Raw genomic sequence first — 15,545 nt, forward strand, 5'->3', positions numbered from 1 at the left:
AGTCTCCTGCTGCCACCACCAGTTCACCCGAACTAGGGCGAACCAGTATCTACCCACCACTGCATGCTCATCTCTATTCCTTGGCCAAGGCTACCAGTGTTGTCTGAGGACATTTCCGTGATCATGTGACCAACATGGTCTGATACTTTCCCACCGAAGTGGTACCTATTGATCTATTCACATTTGCATGCTTGCGAACTGCTAGATGTTAGGCACAGGTTTTATTAGATTGCAATATCTTAATATGTTTTATGGGTAATCTGTTATGGCATTTTCCAGCTAAAGAACAAGTAAAAATATGTCCACATGCAAAGCAGTCTCTTATTACTTGCCTAGGTTTACAGGTAGAAGACCTAACACAAAAGAAAAATGGGATGATGAGGGAAGAGAACCCCCCCCCCCAAATTCTGCCATAGTTATAATACAGTAATCAGCATCCATCTGGAATTAAAATAGTTGAAGAGCCATATCAGCTGACATCTTAGCATTCAATGAAATGACCTGTTATCTTCCCAGTTTCCTCCCTGAAGTACTACTATCTTATGAAATGGCTGCTGCTCTTCAAACTGAACCACTAAAAATCCTTGCTTATCATTGACCTCTCTGTGCTACCCTGTTTCCCCAAAAACAAGACATTTCCTGATAATAAGCGAAATTGGGTTTTTGAGTGCATGCGCTAAAATAAGCCCCTCCTGAAAATAAGCCCTCCCTGAAAACATTTAAACGCATGTGCAGCCATTTCCTCTAGTTTCTTCTATGTACCCCAAAATAATAAGACTTCCCCGAAAATAAGGCTAAGCGCTTATTTTGAGGTTCAAAAAAATATAAGACAGGATCTTATTTTTGGGAAAACACGGTACTTTTCTGCTGCTCTGAATCTCTATCATGCCTTAATAAAAAAGAAAAGTGCCTTATAGGATGCAGTTCTAATTATTTGAGATGACAACCAGTAAGAAACTGATAGCTAACCACAATGTGGTTAATTAGCTAAAGCTAGTTAACATTTAGCTTTCATAGCTTTGCCATTCTAAGATAATGAAGATGTATGAGAAGCTGCGGTTTAACTAGCTAGTAGTCTTTCCTACCCACCCACCTTATAAGGCTCTTGTGCATGCTTTAATTCTGCTCTAATTGCAACAATCTCCAGCCAATATAATCTAAAAAATGAACGAGATTTATAACTCCTGCCACCAAAGCCAGGCAACCCAATTCAGTTCAGGTTTACACCAGAGAGAAAGCTTGTTTGAATTCAGCCGAGGTTTAATCTCTGGAAAATATATGGCATCGTTTTAATCATAACACATCAAAAGTGTTTACTCAGAAATCAATCTTGGGGAGTTCGGCATGACTTACTGTGTAGGATGTGTGCATAGGATTATCTGTGTATATAGGCAATCTTAAATGATCGGTTTGCTGAATAAAGCTTGCAACCTTTACTTCAACCAAGAGTGAGAAACAGCCAGGCCCAAGGGGTGGATTCTGGCCCAGACTCTCTCATGGGCTGAACTTCATTTAAATTGGGGCAGGAGCCAAGCCCTGCCTCTCAGGAATGAAGCATCAGGGCTTTGAAGCAACTTCCTTCGTTCCTTGAAACAGACCTTGTAGTTCTTCCTTGCCCTGAAGGGAGGAGCACCTTTAAAGGCCAGGTCCAACGGAGTTGGCTTCTACTGTCAGAGTCCCTGCTAGACTGAGTGCAAGATCAGCTGTCTGCACCTTCCTCTAGGGATAAAAGACAGGTGTCTGTAGCTGGGCTCCCTCACCCCAGCCCTCCGGCTTGGCCCAGATTGTAAGGAAGACAAGGGAGGGGCCATGCTTCACCCAGAAGTTTCCCATAAACTGTATTCATTCACTCGTTCTCTTTTCATAGATGATAACATTACTCTTGAGAGTGTGGATTATATGAAAAGAATCTTCATAATTAAAGTTTATGTCAACAGATCACGGCATTGGATTGTCAAATATCTTGCAAGCTCCATTTTTTTCATAGGCTGTCCAGCCTTCTTACTGTGAAACTGCTTGCCTGTATCTGGAAGACTCCAAATGAGCTTCCTCACTGTGAACAGCAAACTTTGAGACGTAGTTCCGTGGGACTTGCTGGATAGTTTTCTTTTAATCGTATTTCTAAACTTTAATAACTCTTTCAGCTGCTGCCACAAAAAAGAACCCCTTATACAGATTTGATTATATTGGCAAGAGAATCTTTCTGGTTGGTTGATTGTCTCTCTCTATATAAATGTATCTATCTGTCATCTATCAATCCATCTGTCCAGCTATCTATGTCGTTTACAATGGGGATAAAGCATTTTCCTCAAAGTTAAGTCAAACTTTGACTGAATATGCTTGGTTACTTTTCCTGTAACTTAACAGAAGTGTCCCCAGTTCATTGACTTTTTCTTCAGACTACTTAACCTCTGTTAAATCTCTCATTAGCTTCTTTTGTTTTCAGCCTTCACTTTTCCCATCAAATTTCCCTCAAAGTTTCCTGTGCTCCCTTCAAGAACAACCAAGTCAAATAATTTTTGTCTGACAGATCTTTTCATAGTTTAAAAATTTCACTAATTATATTCCTTACAAGCTTTCTAATTGCTAATAGAGCAGTGACTTTACCTTCTGACCAATCCAAATCGACCTTTACAACACAACCGTTTTTAAAGTTCCAGCTTGGATCTTCTTTCTCTAACAATCCTAATTAAGCACCTGTCTAATGCAGACTAACAAAATTAGATTTTTAGTTTTCCGTCTACATTAAAAATGCATCTAAAAGGTTACTTATGGAATACAGTGATTGTTAATGAATATATTCTTTCAAGTTTTCTTTTGGTTGCTGCTAATTTTTTTTTTTTTTGTAGCCTAGATTGTATCAACTGCTCCTAGATCTGCTAAATGTACAAAATATCTCCCATGGGATTATCCACGTTAGATCTGCTGACATGGTATTTTTAGGCAATTGAGATACAGGAGTATAATTCCCATTTATTAAAACTCATTGAATGAATAATTCTCAGCATTCTTAAGTGTGGGAAAAATATTACAAAGCGAACACACCCACTTACCTAGGCAGACTTATGGCATATTAATTTACCTCTGTGAATTCCTGAATAATGCTCTTTATATTTTTCTCTCGGTGTTACAGGTGCTGTTCTTCCTTTAGGTTTTCACAGAATGCTATGTATCTATGACTATTTTTTTTTCTGATAAACCACTGTCCCTGTTTTATATATTGCTATCTTGTGAGAGATGCATTGAAATTTTGTAGATCTATTTTTTTTTTTACTTTAGCTACTTTCTCAAAATTGCTACAGCAACTTTTGGTTGCTGTATATTGACAGGGGAGGGAGCTCCAGAAATTGATCAATAAATCAAATGTGTAATTACAGTCATAAATTGTAATGTAAATTTGAAATCAAATTTCAAATGAAATCATAGTCATAAACCAAGTCATAAATTGAAATCTCAGTAATGTACAGCAGAAGGGCTCATGTTTAGGGAAAGCATTTCTAAAGTTTACATCAAAATTGTGCATAGGTGTTCTCCTTTCAAACTTCTCCACACATTTTTGAGCAGTGAAGTAGTGGTGATGCTGGGGCTTAACTTGGTCAATGTTGGTTTTTTCCCCCCTTCTTGAAGAGGAATAGGAATTATTCAATATTTTTTTATGGGAGGATTTACCAAGATCAGTGAGAGCGGCAAGCTTTGTTCAGTGCTTATTAGTTGTTCTTAATGCAAAAATGACAGTAGAACAAACTGATAGTTTTACCATCTTTTTTGCTTATTTTCTAATATCCTGCTTGACCTCCCCCTCCCCAACGTCCCAAGACAAAAATAAGAATTCTTCTATTTTCGTGAGTGTGTAATGAGACGAGAAATTTGTGCTCATCTCTCCAGAAAATACTTGCAGGCATCTTGACTATGAGATATTTTGAGCTCTTTATTTTGGTTTTGAAATATAGTATCGCTGGTCACAGTCTGATAAAGTGTGTCTTCTCTTTTCTTATTCAGTGAAGGATAATGATGCCTGCATGTAACAGTTCTTGTGGGCATGCACTGAGCAATTTTCCAATAATAGATGCCCTGTGGACATCTGAGTTTCCCAAGAATTGTCAGATTTGCCCGCACAAGCAGGACCTCAAAATGCATCAGCATGTACACTTGTACATAGTCTCCCCTTTTCTCTTATGATCTGCATTTGACATCCAAATGATAGAAAATGTATATCAAAACCCACAAGCCAATTTTCATATATCTAAGAATGCGGAATAGTCCTCTAAAACCAGAAAGACTATCATAAGAGGAATCTTGCTGTACAGGCTGAAGGGGTTCAACAACTTCACCAGCTACATGATTCTTCAGCAACTTTTGGGTGGGAAATACCTAACATAGTCACCTAGCTTTCTTTTTTCTTTCAAAACACAGATACAGTATTCTCTCCTCACTGAAAAGCATCAATTTTCTTAATTTCTCTTTTTTTTAAAAAAGCTATGAGGCTATTCACGTGACTCAAAATACTCCTATCGTTGCATGTTTTCTTAATCCGATTTTAAAAGTAGAAACTTATTTTAGATAGCTATCTCAAAAGTTGCTGAAACACCTCTCTTATCCTCTCTTTTTGTAAACCACAAAAATGAAAACAGCTTATAGAGTTATCACTACAAAATGTAACATCTAGTTACATAGTTGGGTTTTATTTGCAGATAAAGGGGAGACCTAAAAGTGATATGTCACTCTGATGTTAACAAGACAGGTGGGTTTGCTTTCAGACCTACTGTGTTTCCCCAAAAATAAGATCGGGTCTTATATTAATTTTGCCCCAAAAGACATATTAAGGCTTATTTTCTTGTTAGATCTTATTTTCGGGAAAATACGGTACTAAATGCATCTGGCTGATTATTTAAACTGGGGCTTATTTTTGGGGTAGGGTTTATATTATGAGAGTCCTGAAAAATCATACTAGAGCATATTTTCTGGTTGGGTCTTATTTTTGGGGAAACACCTTAGTAAGCGAGGAGACTGACACATATTTGGTTGTTTTGAAGTTTGCAACAAGGCCTTTCAGAGGGAGGGAAGGAGGAAAGGTTGCTTTGAGGAACAGATTATAGAATATGGAGCATTCTATTGACTATATGGCTGTCATTTCATTCACACTAGTAATTTATTTTCTTTACAATGCCTTGAGTGATTCAAAACCTTGTCTCCCAGCCCAATTTATTTAAGCTCAAAGAACCTGATATCAATTTTAATATGTGGTAATCCCCCAGATATTAGATCTGTTTTGTTTTTTCACTCATGCGCATGTGAATGACTATTGGAAATAAGTTCTCAAGAGGATGTGACTTCTAAGGAAAAATACATGTGCAGAGTTGTTAGATATTATTATTGTGTAGCAGGGTAGTGTAGTTAAAAGTTGATACTGACTTGATAGCACATAATCAGTTAATCAGTGGGGTAGTAACAACATGGAACTATACCACCTATAGGGGCGTGATGGCTTAGCAGTTAAAGACACTGAGCTTGTCAGCTGGAAAGCTGGGTTTGAGATCCAAGTGCTATGCAACTGGGTAAGCTCCTATTCTTGCCCCAGCTCCTGCCCACCTAGCAATTCAAAAGCATGCAAATGCAAGTAGATTAATAGGTACCACTTTGATGGGACGGTAACAGAGTTCCATGCACCTTAATGTATAGTCATGCTGGCCACATGACCATAGAAGCATCTTTAGGCAATGCTGTCTCCCTTAGCTAAGAAATGAAGGTAAACAGTGCCCTCTAGAGTCAGACACCACTGGACAGGTGAAACCTTTACCTTTTCTATACCATATATATTTTTACATTTTTTTTCATTTGCAATGCAGACTTTTTTAGAGCAGGGATTATTTAAAAAAATTTGGATAAATTCCATTTCCCCCTTTTTTGTTCGTTCAGTTAAAAGCTTTTACAGTGTGACATGCTGTACACAAAAATGAATTAGGAAATCTATTTGTATTGCAATGCCTGATTTGTTCCACTAGGAGGCTCACATTCCCCATGTATCAGTTCTAAATTTAGTTTTTCTTTTGAAGGAAAGCAGCAGTGAAGTAAATTACACTATTATTGAGACGATATTGCTTAATATTTGTTGTTGATTGACAATTGCGTTCACATAGTGTATACAAAAACTATTGTCCTGAATCCCTGAAAATATGCTATGGCAAACTGTTTCAAAGAATGCATTTTTAAAATGTACCTTAAAGAGTTAAAAGCAGTGGGTGAGTCCATGAGATACAAGTATCTCGCACTGCCAGTTCTCTGCTTTTCTAGACTTTACACTTTTACTAAAAATAAATGTGAGGAGAAAAACTATTGAACGTGTACAGTTGTGCAAGGTTTACTATTTCTTATTTGCATAAACCACAGTCACCTATAGAGTAATAAACAGAAATCCAAGCTAAGTTTAATTATTTGTAGCCTATCCTTTTATTTGTTTCCTTTTCTTTTCCTACTTTTTCTAAAATGTCTAATATATAAATATATAGACAGAAAGCTTGACAAAAAAAAAAAATCTAAGCTGGTGATACATATTGTTAGGCTCATCAAGACACTAACTGAATGCCAGATGAGCATTTGTTCAGTAACTGAGAATTAACTATGTTTGTAAAGACTGTAAATGCATCTTCTGTGAGGTTAATATGTCCACTGCTGCTTTGGGATAAAATCCTAAAAATCCTTAGTCATATGAATAGGCTCTTGGTCTGCAATGTACGTATAACTAGAGCTAAATACATTTTTTAGTGCTGTTTTTAACAAATTGGGCAATTTATTTGAAGCAGAGCTGTAGACTGAGAGGGGGAATTCCTGATGTTGAAATGCATAGTGTTCAGGCCTGGCTGAGTTATTGTGGCCTCTGAGGTACAAACTTTCACAAAAACCTTTTCCTAGGAGTGAAAATAGAGCAAAAGTAATTAATAACCTTTGCTGCAGGTTTGTGAGACCCAAATCACCTTTCAAAACCTCTGAGGAACAGAACCCTACCTGCTTTCTGTGTGGAGCTCAATGAGTAGGAGTAGGAGTAGGAGTAGGAGTAGGAGTAGGAGTAGGAGTAGGAGTAGGATAGAATAGAATAGAATAGAATAGAATAGAATAGAATAGAATAGAATAGAATAGAATAGAATAGAATAGAATAGAATAGAATAGAACAGAACAGAACAGAACAGAACAGAACATTATATTCTTAATCGGCCAAGGGTGATTGAACACACAAGAAATTTGTCTGTGGTGCACAAGCTCACAATGTATATATAAAAAGCAAGTAATAGGTCATAGATCATCAATCATAGTTACAATCATTAATCATAAGTTACAAACAATTGATAAATCATAAGAAACCAATAGAAGAGGATAGTAGGGAAGATGACAAAAGATGAGAAATGAGACAGTGCTGTGGAATTAAGTGTTCAGCAGAGTGATGGCATGGGGGAAAACTATCTTGGTGTCTAGTTGTTTTGGCATGTAATGTTCTATAACCGTGATGGCGAACCTATGCCGTGCGCCTTGCCAGCTGCTCTTTTGGTTTCTGGCGCGTACATGCATGCTGGATAGCTGGTCTTTGCGCGTGGAGGGCCGGAAACCCGAAGACCAGCTGGCCAGTGCGCATGTGCATCGGATTTCCGGTGGTCCGGCACCTACATGCGCGTTCCAGTTTGGGCACTCAGTGCCGAAAAGGTTTGCCATCACTGCTCTATAATGTAGGCAGGTTTTGATATGGATTGACAGTATTGGGCTAGCAAGTCTAGATTGTTGAAGATGACTAAAATAATTCTCTAGGTATCTTCCCAGAAGGGAGTCTGTCAGGGGGTGAACTTGGGTCCAGTCTGCAACTCAAGTTACAACATCATAAACTATACTTGGCTATTTTGCTACAGTACATCACTGTCAAATAAAAAATCTTTTATTGGACAGTAGAGCAGCGGACTGAACCAAAATGTCAAGAAAGGACATGTCACTAATAGGGATGATCCTACGCTATAGTTACAGATGGTCCGTGATCTTGGTTTTTGGTTAGTGATGGATGAAGATGTGTCTCTTTGTCCTGATTTATGTATGATTACATACAGTATACCAGTATATTGGAGGGAAGCGATGTAGCACAATGGAAAACACTGAATTGTTTTTCAAAGCAACTTTAGATTTAGTTTATGCTTGGTTTGCCCTGCAGGTCTTCATTGCTGTGAACTGCCTTAGTACAGATTTCTCCTCACAGAAAGGTGTCAAAGGCCTCCCTCTCAATCTTCAGATTGACACCTACAGCTACAACAACAGAAGCAACAAACCTATCCACAGAGCTTACTGCCAGATTAAAGTCTTCTGTGACAAGGTAAAGCTGCCCAAGTCCTTCTTGAATCTTTTGTTTCTGCCAAACATTTAATATAGCCACCAAGGGGTACCAAGAGATTGAAAGAAAAAAAAATCAGAATTTGGATACAAAGGTGATTGGCTATCCTTTGGTTCATTGGGGTTGGTGAAAGAGAGGGTTATTCTCTGGTTGTGGGGAGATGACCAGTAAAAAGAGATGAGCATCAAAATAACAGAGTACTATGTATGTGCAGGTGGTCCTCAACTTATAACCTTTCATTTAGTGACCATTCGAAGTTACAACAGCATTGAAAAAAGTGACATATGAACATTTTTCACACTTACGACCACTGCAGCTTCCCCATGGTTATGTGATCAAAACTCAGTGCTTGGCAACTGACTCATATTTATGACAGTTGCAGTTTCCCTGGATCATGTGATCAGCTTTTGACAAGCAAAATGAATGGGGAAGCCAGATTCACTTAACAACTGTGGCAAGAAAGGTCATAAAATGGGGCAAAATTCACTTAACAAATGTCTCACTTAGCAACATAATTTTTGGACTCCGTTGTGGTTATAAGTTGAGGACTACCTGTAAGTATGTAAGTATGTATTTATGTATGTATGTTAAGTATATAGATAGGTATGATGTATATGTTTGTCCCATAGTTCAGCCCTTGAGTGAGTTGAAATGCAATCAGAATTTTTTTTCCAGCATTTGACAGTGCCTGATATGATTAACTGCATTCTACCTTTCATACAGTTGGTAGCCAAAGGCAGATTCCATCAGTTCTCCCCCTCCCTTTTTTTTTTCTCTCTCTCTCTCTCTCTTGCTTTATTATTTTGTACAACGAAGAATCCTGAAAAACTCAAAACATTGCACACTCTTTTATGACCTTGAATTCTATTTCCAGTAGAAAAATGCATAAACAGAGCTGGACTTTCATTCTTTATACACACAGGATATTTAATAACTTTGAGTAACAACCAACATGGATTTTGCTACTCCTTTTTAGATTCCACCTGTTAAATTTTATTTTATAACTGATAGCATTTGAATTATGTTTTTATTTACTTCACAAATCTTGCCTAGAAGATTTGTGCCTTTAAAATTGTGATAATTTTAGTCCGGCTGAACTTTATTAAATAAATTGATTACATGACACAATTCTTGATCCAGGGAAATTCTAAACCCTGGTTATTTTCAGCTTTTAAGAACATAACACTGTACTTCATTAGTCTGCCAACTTTGGCCTACTTGGGTTTTTTCCCAATGACTTTTGGCATTTCCACAACATTTGTTATCAAGTGGTCACTCTGTCCTATAAATTCTGTCTTCATCAACAAAAAAGCTAATGCCAAATTTAAGTGAGACATTGGGGAATAAAGCTTATCTGTTTAATCTGTGTTTAAGACTGCTTTAATCAAGATTGCTTTGAAAGAGACAAGAGCGGGCTAAAAGGAATTTGTAAAGCTCAGTTCAGATTTCAGCTTCTTTTGATCAGCTAGCATGACACAACCTGCCATTTCCTCAGGGGTTTCACGCAATATGTCTGCATTTTTTCCATGCTGTAGTCAATAATAAATCTCAACCTTTATTTATTTTTTTCAATGTTGTAATGTTTTATTATAGCATTTAATATTACTATATACTTTGTTTTTAATTTAACTGTCTAAGCCCTGAAAACTTGTTTATAGACAAATTTGAACATGAAATGCTTCTGTAGCCAGTTTGGCCTAGTGATTACGGCATCACCCAGAAAGTGGGAGACTGTGAGTTCTAGTCCCACCTTAGCCAGCTGGGTGACCTTGTGCAAGTCAGGCCCCCCACACTTCACAGGGTTGTTGTTGTGGGGAAAATAGGAGGAGGAAAGCGTGCTGGATATGTTCGCCATCTTGAGTTATTTCAAAAAAATAAAAAAAGGAAGTATGGTAAATAAATAAATAGTAATGGTAGTGACAATAGTAATAGCGAAGCCCTTTTAGAGATTTGTTTTTTTAAAAAAACAATCATTTGGTCTATTGCTATAGATCAATTGCTTGTGTTCCCTAGAGAAACAAGTTACAACCATGTTTTTCAACATTTTGAAAATTTTGTCCCAGCAGTTTCTGATAGGAAGACAAGGTTACTTGTTTCCTTGGTTGGCATCTCTGAGGTGCAATAAAAATAATCCCATCTCACTACCAATTATGTTTTTCTGTCCAGTCTCCATGATGTCACGCCTTCATCTCATACCCAGCACATAGCTGAAATAAGTTAAATTGTCTTTAGATGTTCCAGATGTTCTTCTTTCCCCTTGTTATTGTTGTGGATACAATCTGTCCCGCTTCATTGCCCTATTGTTAGTGGCATGGTTAATGATCTTTTAGGGGGTAGGATCAGTACAGATCCTATTGGCCACTTTAACCTGGTGTGGAGCATCTCTTCCATTCTGAGATAAAAAATATTTTGCTGGTCGTAAAATTGGCACGTAAATTAAAACTGCCTGGAAGTTGTATACAATCTTTTAAAACAGGTTCAAATGTAGTTTACAAGTAAAGATGGTGTTTACCACTACTTCAAAGAATATATTTGTTAGGACAGTGTATGCCATTCATGGCCTTATAAAATATCTTAGTGGTCTGTTGATAGGCTTACAGAGTAGATTTTGTAGGTCCTGATTATCTTGGCTCTCATGCCCAAATAGTATGTGTGGTAGTTAAGCTTCACCCATGATTATACAAGTTTGCCTTAAAGTTACTGCAGCATGACTAGTTTATGTAGTGCCTGACTTCAGAGAGATTAGGGAAGCTGAACTCCAAAGGTAGATTTAAAGAAACAACAACTTAAGAACTGGACATTTTCCTTCCTTCCTTCCTTCCTTCCTTCCTTCCTTCCTTCCTTCCTTCCTTCCTTCCTTCCTTCCTACCTACCTACCTACCAACCTACCTACCTACCTACCTACCTACCTACCTACCTACCTACCTATAGGGAGCAGAAAGGAAGATCCGGGATGAAGAACGGAAACAGAGCAAAAGAAAAGGCAAATGCAGTGACCCCAGTTCTCAGCTGAATGCCTGTAAGTAGAAAATATATAGAGTGCCCTCTAATGGAGTGGAAATAGTCAAATAAACCTTATTTACTGTGTAAATCAGAAATGAACAAACCTTTTTATTTATTTATTTTTAATTTTTTCCTTTTTTTAGAAAAAGGAAGTTACCTATGTTGACTAGAGATAATTAAGATACTGGTTCCACTGAACTTTGAGTTAAGAGGTGAAAATATTCCATGTGAAAAGGAATAATGTAAACAGTTTTAATATTGTTGGCGTAAGACAGGCAGTGCTACCTAATATATAATAATACAGGCCCATACCTATATCTATATCTATTTATGTCTATAACTATAACAAGGGGGCACAATGGCTCAGTGGTTAAAGATGCTGAGCTTGTGACAGCCCGGGTTCAAGACCCGAGCCCAAGCTCCTGCTCTCCTAACAGTTCAAAATCAAGTAGATAAATATGATATGAAGGTATCAGCATTCCATGCACCTTCGGCCTATAGTCATGCTGGCCACATGACTAAGGAAAATGTCTTTGGACAATACTGGCTCTCTTGGCTAAGAAATGGAGATGAGCACCGCGCTCTAGAGTCGGACATGACTGGACAGGGAAACTGTTACCTTTATAACTATACCTTTATTTGTATCTGGCTGAAAATTTATTAGACTGCCAAATCTTGCAAGATTCCAATATTCTTGCATGAAAATTTAGGGGGAATATTATCAGATTTTGAAATCAGATGAGATTTCAATTGAAAATATGTAACACCTTATTGCAAAATACAGGCATTTTATGAGATTTATCTTGTAAAGCTTTTGGCCACTGAAGGAAACATATTTTTGCCATATTATAGTGTGTGATCATATTAAATTATTTATAAAAATAATAAGGGCAGGATATAAACAAACAAAAAAATAAATATCAGCCTCACTTTATATAATCATATTATTAAATTTTTGCATAGTTAAGAAATGGATTCAGAACCAAACTGTAAGGGTTCCATGGGATAAAATAAATTAATTTCTGTTACTGATCTCATAAACTGTATTTTCGCTAAAATATGCTTCTCACAGCAATCACTCAATTATTTTTGCGAATTGACTGATGCACACATGTACTAAACGTATGGGTGGGTAGAGAGGCAATAATTAATTATTTTTATTTCCCAGTTGCCTGGAGTGGTTGGGAAGGGAATTTTGATGCTCAGGAATCTGGGGCACCTTTGGGGTTGGAACCTGATTGGGTAACACTTTTTTTGCACTTTCTTATTGGTCAGCTGGAGGTGAACACTTAATGGCCCAGAGTGTTCCCTCTTTGCTTTCAGAGTTTATGGTGAGGAGAAAAAAAGATGATAACAGTACAGCTTTCAAAGGATTGACAAATATAAAAAGTGGTATCTGGAAGAGCATTCTGCATCAGAACATCTTAGCTCCAACCGCAATCTATATTGCTAAATACAGTTTTGTATTTAGTTTAAAATGGAGTCTCCTTCACAATTCAGTGTTTAAAAAAATATTTTTTCTGAAACCTGCTTAATTTTAAGTCTTGTTTCTTCTTCTCCCTACCAGTTTCTGATGTCAAGGTACCCATGCTTCCCTCCCATAAGCGAACAGACATCACCATCTTCAAGCCATTTATGGATCTTGATACTCAGCCAGTTCTCTTCATACCTGATGTTCATTATTCAAATATTCAGCGTGGAACTCATGTAAGTTTTCTTTCTTGCTAATTTTGTCAAAGGAGGACAGCAATTAAAAAAGGGTGGGCGAGTGAGAGAGCTGATCTTTGTTACCTAATTGCCTGCAGTTAATTGGTTGTCCTTTTGGCAATTTGAGGGACAGGCAATAATTCCTTGGCCCCTTTAAACACTGGATGGTGATACGGTATCCCTGGAGACAGACAGCTTACCATTGTCTTGGCGGAGAGGATCATAGGAGAATTAAGCAAAAGCCATATTTTAATAGATAGTTCTGACCACATAATCTGAAAAGCTTCAGGAACCACGAAAAGAGGCTGGACATGCAAGTGGCTTGCAAACCACTCACTTAAGAAATATATGTGTATTTTTCTTTTGTGGAAACCAAAGATAGATCCTGAAGGCAACATTAATAAGGCTAATTCCATTTTGATGCATTCTAACTTCATAGAACTTTTTTTAAAGTATTCTGACTATACTATTCTTATTTATATCGCAGTGTCAAATATTGTATAGCTGCACTAATTTAATTAGTTAAATCATTTTATTTACTGCAGCTAAAGAAATAATGCACTTTCTCCTGCCAGAGCATCTCAACAAGACTTTAACTCAAAAGATATTAAACTAGAGCAAACTTGACACTAAAACAAATAGAATTATAAACAGCAATAAACCACGTTAAAAAAAAACCTCACAGAACTCTCAAAGTTGCTGTCCAGAAGATACAAAATAAACTCTTTGAAATTAAATAGTTTCTATTTGTCATGAGTTAGCTGGAAATGAGAAAATATGTTGTACTGTATGGGGAATTAATCTTGCCATCACATAAAAACTGAGGTCCAAGTAAAAAAATAGCTTGTTTCTCTCCTTTCCGTTGTAGAGTTTTCCTGTTGCATCGGATGAAATGGAAGGAGAAGGGTAAGTTTTGTTACTATTTTTTCTCATTCAAGTTCCAATCATATTTACAGAATGCTCTAGCTATTTTTGTTCTGATTTAAGTGACTTTCTAACTGAGCTAGAATATGCAGTATGTTGTAGTATAGATATTGCATCCGGTGCTGTCTAGAAATATTGAACTATAGTTCTTGTGGTCTTTTTTTGTTATATCAGTTCTGTGATCATTGTAGCCATACTGGTCAGAGATCGTGAGAATTGTACTTCTACCTGAACAGGTTCTCATTGGGCAAGTAGATTATTTTACATCATACAGATGGTCCCCAATTTACAACAGTTCATTTAGCGACCTTCAAAGTTATAACACTGAAAAGTGACTTAAGACTGTTTTTCACACTTATGACCATTGCAGCATCCCCATGCTCACTTGATCAAAATTCAGACACTTGGTAACTGACACGTTTATGATGGTTGCAGTGTGCTTAGGTCATGATCACCTTTTGCGAACTTCTGACAAGCAAAGACAATGGGAAAACCAGATTCACTTAACAGGCATCTTACTAACTTAACAACTGCAGTGATTCCTTTAACAACTGTGACAAGAAAGGTTGTAAAATGGGGTAAAATTCACTTAACAACCGTTTCACATAGCAACAGAAATGTTGAGCTCAATTGTGTAGTAAGTCAAGGATTGTCTGTAGTAAGAAGAAGAAAAAACTATTCTCCATATTTGCTTTTAAATCTTTTTCCAACTATATAGTGTGGTATCAGAGAAGCCAACAAATATTTCTGTTTTGGAAAAGTAATCATTCTTCATGCATCCGTTATACCATTCTCAGATTGATTCTGTATTTCTGTGATCTTGTCTCCTTGTTACCAATGGGTAGTTCAGCCAATTTATTACCAGCTCATCTGCCATGCAGAAGGATTCAGTCAGAAGACAGTTTTCAAATATGGATGAATTACCTTGACATGCGCCTTGCACTTGTTAGTTTAGTCTAAAGCAATAAGCAATGATGCCTTCATGTCTGTATTGACATGGAATTATGCCATGCAGAAGAGTGTATACAATTTTCTGTTCAGTGCAACCTTGTGAACAATTTAATGTTTGGACTGATATATGTGGTGCAGCATGGGGAGAAAATCAGTGGTTCGGTGGAAGAATACTTGTTTTGCATGAGGTAGTTTCAGGTTAATTTGCCAACATGTCTAGTTAATGGATTTCTTGTTAATAGCTGTTGAGGAACAGGCTATTCTGGTCAATATTCTCTAATTGGATAAATTGACTACAAACCTAAAATCCATATAAGGAAAGTAGGCATATGAAAAAATATATTTTCCTTTTCTGCAATGCCAACATTATATGGCTGTTTTTATTTACTGCCATTATATCCTGCCTTTTCTTTGAATGCCCAAGGATAAGCTAAGAGATATTGAGTGGCTTAAAGTCATCCAGTGAGTTTGTACGGCTGATGCTGGACTGTAACCTGGTTCTCCACTTTCTAGTTATTAATTATGAAAGCATACTGACATAATGTGATAGTGTAATTTCAGGACCCTTACAAAAAAATGAAGGCCTTTCTAATTGTTA

The 15,545-nt window shown here is 37.1% G+C and overlaps 1 protein-coding gene across 1 annotated transcript in view; it reads left to right on the top strand.

The window, feature by feature from the left end:
• GRHL1 (grainyhead like transcription factor 1) overlaps nucleotides 1-15,545 on the top strand; it is a 40,500-nt gene that overhangs the window by 16,045 nt on the left and 8,910 nt on the right. The window contains exons 6-9 of the mRNA XM_070955383.1: nucleotides 8,186-8,344; nucleotides 11,294-11,345; nucleotides 12,933-13,072; nucleotides 13,941-13,978. Coding sequence (XP_070811484.1) covers nucleotides 8,186-8,344; nucleotides 11,294-11,345; nucleotides 12,933-13,072; nucleotides 13,941-13,978 — 389 coding nt within the window. The remainder of the gene's footprint in view (nucleotides 1-8,185; nucleotides 8,345-11,293; nucleotides 11,346-12,932; nucleotides 13,073-13,940; nucleotides 13,979-15,545) is intronic.

This window comes from Pituophis catenifer, unplaced genomic scaffold (genome assembly GCF_029215685.1).
Source record: "Pituophis catenifer annectens isolate HBS135680 unplaced genomic scaffold, rPitCat1.0.hap2 SCAF_1, whole genome shotgun sequence".
NCBI classification, from domain to species: Eukaryota; Metazoa; Chordata; class Lepidosauria; order Squamata; family Colubridae; genus Pituophis; species Pituophis catenifer.